Source organism: Humulus lupulus, chromosome 1 (genome assembly GCF_963169125.1).
Source record: "Humulus lupulus chromosome 1, drHumLupu1.1, whole genome shotgun sequence".
NCBI lineage: Eukaryota > Viridiplantae > Streptophyta > Magnoliopsida > Rosales > Cannabaceae > Humulus > Humulus lupulus.
The window spans coordinates 272,641,460-272,649,993 of NC_084793.1; the positions used below are offsets into that span (position 1 = coordinate 272,641,460).

General features: G+C 41.2%; 2 protein-coding genes across 2 annotated transcripts; both read right to left on the bottom strand.

Moving 5' to 3' along the window:
• Window positions 1-1,446: 1,446 nt before the first annotated feature.
• Window positions 1,447-2,364, bottom strand: LOC133834703 (uncharacterized mitochondrial protein AtMg00810-like). Its single transcript, XM_062264390.1, has one exon. It carries the CDS (start codon window positions 2,362-2,364, stop codon window positions 1,447-1,449), a length of 918 nt encoding a protein of 305 aa, XP_062120374.1.
• Window positions 2,365-7,166: 4,802 nt separating this feature from the next.
• On the bottom strand, window positions 7,167-7,661 carry LOC133834712 (uncharacterized). Its single transcript, XM_062264417.1, has one exon. It carries the CDS (start codon window positions 7,659-7,661, stop codon window positions 7,167-7,169), a length of 495 nt encoding a protein of 164 aa, XP_062120401.1.
• Between the last annotated feature and the right edge of the window lie 873 nt (window positions 7,662-8,534).

Genomic DNA, 8,534 nt, shown 5'->3' on the forward strand with positions numbered 1-8,534 from the left:
GATATCTCTAAACCTCTACCAAGGGCTTCCAAAGTGGGGCTAATTGAGGGAGGACCCAAATCTCTTGTTGCATTGAAATATGAAAGGTTACCAGAACTGTGCTTCAATTGTGGTATCCTGGGTCATCCTCTTCGTGAGTGTAATGCTAAAAAGGTTACCGTTAATGGTAAAATACAACGCAAAAACGAGGAATGGATTAAAGCTATGATGGTTAATAAACAAATTGCCCCAACTAAACGATCTCGTCTGTCTCCTTCCTCTCTTGTTAAATCTAAAGACAGTCGGCCAGTTGTTTCCAAAGTGCCGGTACCAATGGTCACATGGATAAAGAAACAGTCGAATGGTGTGAATGGAAACCCACCTGTAAAAGGAAAGTCTACCTTATTGGGTAACTCATCAGCTCCACAACTGATGGAAACGACCTCCATGGAAATTACCCCAATTAAATTAAAGAATAAATTCTCTTTTATTGAGAATCAAGCAGGTCAAGGGAGTATCACCTTTATTCCAAATCCACTCTTCGATTTGGTCAACTCCAGGACACTTGTTGATTCACTCAATGAGGTGTCTCTCAATCCTCAAATCTTGCCACCTCACCAAGTGATGTCACCCTCATCAACCCTTTGCCTTGATACTGAAAGGCCCAGCCACGTGAACTCCACTATTTCCAACTTGAATGAACCACGTGACCTTTGTTTCTCACAGCCCAATCCTTCTTTTGTGGGCCTGAGCCTTGGTTGTGTTCCCTTGGCCCATGCATCCAACGTCCAAGCTACTGTGACCTTCGACTAGCCTTCCTCGACTCACGTAGAAGCTATCTCTCAATCATCGGGTCACCAAGAAGTTGTTAGTAATGATATTACAGTGACCTTCAAGCCTGGCATCTCTACTCGAGTCCTCCCTGAAAGCTTGCAAACCATCATCTCCAGAGGAAAGAAATGCCAACATAAGAAGCAATCACAAGCGGTCTCTAAACTTAAAGTTCAGAAACTTGCCAAGAATCCCCGTGCCTCCTTGAAGGGTACTAAGAAAAACTTATCTCCTCAAATTGTGTCCTTAATCCAAACTGAGGAAATTTCAAATTAGTCCCTAGCATCGGAAGAGAAGATATTAATTGTTTTGTATTGAATATTTTGATCTGCTCAAAAAGAGACTGATGCACTGTTCATTTATATAGAAAAGAGCCAAACACAATGTACAGAGCACAGCAAAAATACATAGCAATGAAAGTGGGACACATATACAACCAATTTGTTATACAACAGACTCTTGGAAAAAGAGCCTAACAATATGAGAGTGGCAAAAGGATGATAGCCTCTGCAAGACCACGATCGCCAGCTACACAGGAAAAGCATAGAGACAATAATACCCCTGAACTTTTTATTCTGTAACACCACCCCTCAAGCGTGAGGGTGATTCAATCACTCCAAGCTTGTTCACCAGAAACTAAAACCGAGAGGGTGAGAGACCTTTTGTTAAACAATCAGCAAGCTGGTCATGAGATGGAACATAACAAATCTGTAGCTGTTTTTGAAGAACTTTGTCCCTCACAAAATGTATATCCAACTCAATATGCTTTGTCCTAGCATGATAAACGGGATTGGCAGCTAGTGCACTTGCACTCATGTTGTCACACCAGATTGTTGGAGCAGCTGGAAGTGTGAATCTCATCTCCTTAAACAATTCCTGAAGCCACGTGATTTCTGCAGCAAGCTGTGCAAGGGCCCTATATTCCGATTCCGTACTTGATCGAGCTACTACGGTTTGTTTCTTAGATGACCATGAGATGAGTGAATCTCCTAAGAACACACAATACCCAGCTACGGATCTGCGATCATCTGGGCAGCATGCCCAGTCGGCATCAGAAAACCCAGTCAACGTCAACCTATCACACGGTGCTATATGAATACCATACTTCATTGTTCCTTTGAGGTATCTCAAGACTCGTTTTGTTTCTGTCCAATGCACATTTGTGGGGCGTTTCAAAAACTGGCTGAGCTTGTTTACTGCAAAAGAAATATCAGGTCTTGTATGGCTGAGATATTGGAGAGCTCCTATGATGCTTCTGTAGTATGAGGGATCTGCCATAGGTTCACCATCATTGATAGATATCTTGCTGGTTGTTATGGGCGTTGGACTTGGCTTCAAGTTTTGCATATCTACTCTCTGAAGTAGCTCTGAAATATATTTTTCCTGTGTTAAATAAAGTCCAGTACTGTCTCTGAAAACTTCTATCCCCAGGAAATAATGAAGACTTCCTAGATCCTTGAGAGAAAAGACTTTGTTCAATCTGACAATAAACTCTTCAAGTTCCTTTGAATCACTGCTTGTTACAACTATATCGTCCACATATATCAATACCATGATTACATACTTAGGATGTTTGAGCATAAAGAAGGAGGAGTCAGCTTTCGAATTTTCAAACTTCCAATTCAGCAGTGTAATTTTAAGTTGCTCATACCAGGCCCTCGGGGCTTATTTCAAGCCATATATCGATTTTTCCAGCTTACATACATAGTGTGGTTTCTTGGGGTCCTCAAACCCTTGTGGTTGTGTCATATATACATTCTCATCCAAAGTGCCATTGAGGAAAGCGTTGTTTATATCAAGCTGTCTTATATCCCAATTATATGCTATGGCTATTGTTAGCACAACTCGAACTGTAGCTGCCTTTATGACAGGGCTGAAAGTCTCTCCAAAGTCTACTCCTGGTCTTTGGTGGAAGCCTTTGGCCACTAGGCGCGCTTTGAGGCGTTGCACAGACCCATCTGCATTATGTTTTACTTTATACACCCACTTATTTCCTACCACATTGTATTATGAACAGGGAGGTACCAGTTGCCAAGTTTTGTTTCTGTAAAGTGCTTCCATTTCAGCATTCATTGCATTGGTCCATCCTTCATGAAGAAGTGCTTCCTGGACTGATAAGGGCTCACTGAGTTGCTGTGTTTTATTGGCTGCAGACAACAGTACTTTAGGCTTGAAAATTCCTACTTTCCCACGTGTGATCATAGGGTGATGAGGAACTTTAGGTGCTGGAATTTGCTGTTCAGCCGAGGACCCCGATTCTTGGATTGGTGAAGTTTCTAAGATCTGCGGTGAACCTTGTATAGTCATGGGACTCAAATCTGATTCTTCATGAGAATAAGGAGATGATAAGCCAGAAACAACGTTAGGTACAGCAGGAGTTGGTGAGCCGTTTTCAGTAAGAGAACATACCTGATCTTGTGTGTAAGGAGCTTGAGTTGGTGGTTCTGCATTGGATGTAGCTGCTGGAATGTTAAGGGGTAAATGGATCCAGGAATTAGGCATGACAACAGTAACTTGTTTTTCTGACTGATAGTTATTAAGAAAACCATGTTGAAATGGAAACTCTTTTTCATTAAAAACAACATGCCTAGAAATATAGATTCTTCCATGTGAGCTAAGACACTTATACCCCTTATGTACCTCACTATAGCCAAGATTCACACATTTAGTAGAGTGATACTGGAATTTATGTGTTTGGTATGCTCTTAAACAAGGAAAACATGCGGCTCCAAAGACCTTAAGAAACTTATAGTCTGGGACTTTAGAGTGGATGATTTCATAAGGTGATTTATGGCTGAGAACTGGAGTTGGCAGGCGGTTTATTAAGAAGACAGCAGTCTGAAATGCATCAGACCAGTATTTTAAAGGCATTGTGGCCTGTGCAAGAAGAGTCAATCCCATTTCTACTATGTGGCGATGCTTACGCTCAGCTCTTCCATTTTGAGCTGAGGTATGGGGACAAGAATGATCAAATAAAATCCCACATTGTTTAGCTAGACCCGAAAAGGCTTGATATTCACCCCCAAAGTCAGTTCTTAATCTCTTGATTTTTCTACCAAATTGAGTTTCAACCATGACTTTAAACTGACTAAAAGCAGCTAGAGCATCTGATTTGTTTTTGAGTGGGTAAATCCAGGTATATCTACTGTGGTCATTAAGAAAATGAATATAGTATTTAAAATTTGTGTGAGATGCAATGGGAGCTAGTCCCCACAAATCGGTATGCACTAAATCTAGGAGACCAGCAGCTCTAGACTGTGAACTTTGAAAAGGTAATGCATGTGATTTTCCAAACTGACAAGCATCACAAAAACTCTGAATTTCATTAATAGATGACTTTACATTTGACATTTTGAGAATTTGATTTAGTACATTAACAGAAGGATGTCCTAAACGCCTATGCCAAATGTCTTTTTGGGAATTAGAAGAAGCTGGATTAACTTTTGCAGTAGCTACAGCAGAAAATTTTGAGCCATACTGAGATGTCTTTGGTGAGGTATTGAGTTGATAAAGTCCATCCTTAAGCGTCCCGTGCAGAACCACCTTCCCTGTGCTTTGATCCTTCACACAACAAAAATCAGAAAAGAATTCCATAGACACATTATTATCAGCTGTTAGTTGTGAAACACTGATTAAATTTTTGGAAATACTAGGCACATGTAACATATTTTTCAGCATCAAGAAATTAGATGTGTCTGTTTGCAATGAGCCAGAACCAATGTGTGCAATAGCCAGTTTGCTGCCATCTCCAATTATAATTTGTTCCTTACCCTCATACTCTAATTTGGTTTGAATCTTGCCTGGATCTGAAGTCAAATGATTGCTGGCTCCACTGTCTGCATACCAACTGTCATCATTGAGCATTTCTGGTGTGGCAATGAGTGCTGAAAATTGTTTCTCCTGAGATCCAGCTGAGTTTGGTTGATTTCCCATGTAACTTTCATCATATCTATTGTAGCAAATTGCTGCAGAGTGACCATACTTGCCACACACTTGGCAAGTTGGTTTTGAGCCATTTCCTCTAGCTCCACGTCCTCTTCCTCTGAAACTCGTTCCTCTATACTGTCCTTGAAATTGTTGATTTCCTCTTCCACTGTTCTGACTTGAGTTGAAACTTCTTTGGCCTCCTGGGTTGTATGAGTTGTTGTTGAATCCAGCAGGTTTTTGTGCCATGTTTACCGAAGCATTTCCCACAAACTTGCTATTGGTTGAGACAACATTCAACCTCTCCAGTCGTCCATCAAAACTGAGCAAGGAATTTTGCAGCTGTTGCCATGTTGTGTGAGCTTGAGATTCAATCAACACCACAATGGACAAGTATTCTGCATCCAGACCAGACAATACATTAGAAATCAAATGTCTCTCAGGATAAGGCTCACCTGCTAAGGCGAGTGAATCAGCCCACATGCGTTTCATCCTCAAATACTCGGCCATCGACTGGGATCTCTTGCGTGTGGTCTGGATTTTCGTCCTCAAATCATCCATATTAGCTCGTGAGTGTGCTCCATACAGATCCTCTAGAGCATTCCAAAGAGCAAAGGCCGATTGACATCCCATAACCTCTGAAGCGATAGCTTCGGTCATTGACCCGTATAACCAACCCATGAGGAGCTGGTCATGAACAAGCCAAACTTCATACTCTGGATTCACTTCCATTTCAGATCTAACTTCTCCTCCAACAGATGTGCTTGCTCCTGTGAACTCCGGAGGTGCTGGCCGAGACCCATTGATGAATCCGTCTAGACGATGTCCACGAATGATTGTGCTCACCATGGTTTTCCAGAGAGGAAAGTTGTTTCGGTCGAGTTTCAAAGAAAAAGGTTGGCTCAGGGTGTTGCTAAATGGGTTTGAAATAGGTGAGGAAGAGGAATGGGTTTTTCCCACTGTTGCGACTGGTACATTGGTCTGTCCAGAAGGGGGCTGATCTTGTTGGGTTGCTTCATGAGCAGTAGAGGATTGGTCCTCAGGAATCGACATTACGGCTGTAAAGCACTCTGTGCTCTGATACCAAGAGAAGATATTAATTGTTTTGTATTGAATATTTTGATCAGCTCAAAAAGAGACTGATGCACTGTTCATTTATATAGAAAAGAGCCAAACACAATGTACAGAGCACAGCAAAAATACAGAGCAATGAAAGTGGGACACGTATACAACCAATTTGTTATACAACAGACTCTTGGAAAAGAGCCTAACAATATGAGAGTGGCAAAAGGATGATAGCCTCTGCAAGACCACGATCGCCAGCTACACAGGACAAGCATAGAGACAATAATACCCCTGAACCTTTTATTCTGTAACATCGGACACTCTACTGGTTAAGGTTGGTGTTGAAGTTGCTCTTCCGGTTATATCGGTGGTTCCTGCGGAGCAGTACCACCGGTCACCATGAATGTCCTTGCATGGAACGTCCAAGGTTTGGGTAGCGACAGGACGTTCCAGGATCTTCACTCCAATGTCCAGGAGCACAACCCGGATATTATTTTTCTCTCAGAAACTCTCAGTACTCACTTCCAACTTGAATCTATCCGGATCTGTCTTGGTTTCAACGCAAAGCTTGTTGTCGATAAAGTGGGTCGTAGTGGTAGTCTTTGTTTAGTGTGGAAGGACTCCTTATCTTTGCAATTACTTTACTATACTCGAACTATATTGATGTTCTAATCTCAAGCTCCGATGGGATCCCGTGGAGATTTACAGGTTTGTACGACCAAGCCGATTCTAATTTACGACATGTTTTTTGGGACATTATTGTTTGCCTCTCTAAACAGCTCTCGGTCCCTTGGCTATGTGGTGGGGACCTTAATGAAATACTTTATCATCATGAGAAAGAGGGTGGTGGTTGCAGACCTCAATATTTGATGACCGACTTCAGAAATGCTCTCCAGGAAAGTGGCTTAGTCAATTTGGGTTACTCTGGGCCTAAGTTCACTTGGTGTAATTAGCACCCTTCTACCTCTTTCACTCAATGCCGCCTCGACAGAATGCTTTGTAACTCAGAATGGCTCTCTATGTTTTCAGGGTCTTCAATTCGCCACTTGGGTATAGGGGCAGTGATCATCGTCCTTTACTTACTTTTGTTCAAGCTTCTTTCTCTTTGCCTTTGGGTAAGGGACCATAGAGAACTCGTCGGTTTCATTTTTTTTTTTTTTGGTAAGTAAGAAAATTTATTCATAGAAAAAACATCATTACAACCTACAGACTCCCAATAGGAAACCCAACCAATAAAGAACCAACAAATGCTATACAACTACATCCCCAAACCAGGTTTTATCTGACTCAGAAACTCTATTTTTCACAAAATTATATCATCTACTTTTAACATCCATTTTAATATGTCTAACTGTACAATCAATGTTCTAAACTTTATCCTCCCATAAAGCTAGATTCCGAACCCTCCACAAATGATATGTAGTTGCCAGTAAACCAGAAGCAAAAATCCATCTCCTGAAACGAGACAGATGCTTTCCTCTGGCAAGCCATCTCAGTAGCGCATGAATATTCTCAGAATTCGAAAGCCACCACAGCCAAAGCTTCACCTCTATGATACATCTCCTGCTATAGTAACAAGAGAAAAAAATATGGCAATTGTTTTCTGTAGCATCATCACATATCAGACAAGCATCTGAAGTCACTATCCCCATGTGGTGAAGTCTATCTCTTGTTTTCAGTCTATTCAATTTAGCAAGCCAAGTAATGAATGCATGCTTAGGCACAACACAAGCACTCCAAATAACTCTTGTCCAAAACATCCCATTCCCAGACAAGTTCAAAAGTTTGTCATACACTTCATTAATCCGATAAAACATAGAGATAAAGGTAGGATAGGCGTCGGTTTCATTTTGAGAGTGCATGGGCGAATGAAATTGATTTCCATGAGCTAGTGGAGAATTCCTGGAAAAAAATTGTCACCTCGCCTTCATCTCTTCAAAGTAACATCCAGGCAATCTCTAATGCGCTCCAACACTAGAATAGAGTCTCCTATCAGAGGCATGATAAGGCTATTAGTAAGAAGAAAAAAAGAACTCCACTCAATTGATGCTAACCTCAACCGTGATTCGTGGATGAAGTATAGCAAACTTGAGAATGACATTGACATCCTCTATCACAAAAAAGAGAAGTACTGGGCTTCCTGCTTTAAAAATAGTTGGTTAAAATTGGGGGATAAAAATACCTCCTACTTCCATCGGAGTGCTACTTGTCATAAACGAAAGAATAACATAGAGAGGTTATCCAATGCTGCCGGCATTTCAGGTGAAGGTCAACGGGATCTTTCTTTGATTTGCCAAGATTATTTCACCCAGTTGTTTGCCTCAGACCAACCAAATGTAGATGCCACCTACCGGGTCCTTAATGCCATTCCTGTTAAAGTCACGAATCTTATGAATGATCAGCTCACCATACCTTTTACTCTGGAGGATGTCAAGTTGGCTCTTTTTCAAATGAATCCTAACACTTGCCCTGGTGAAGATTGCTTAAGCACAGATTTCTATCAAAAAATTTGGGGCACTGTGAGTTAGAATGTTAGTGGTTTTTGCTTGGCTTTTTTAAATGGTGATTGTGACATTCGAAGCATCAATAAGACTCTCATTGCTCTCATCCTGAAAGTTAATGAGCCAGCTAGCCCAGCAGATTTTAGGCCTATAAGCTTATGTAATGTTATCTACAAAATCATTGAAAAAGCCATGACTAACAAACTGAGAGAAATCTTAGGTGATGTCATTTCA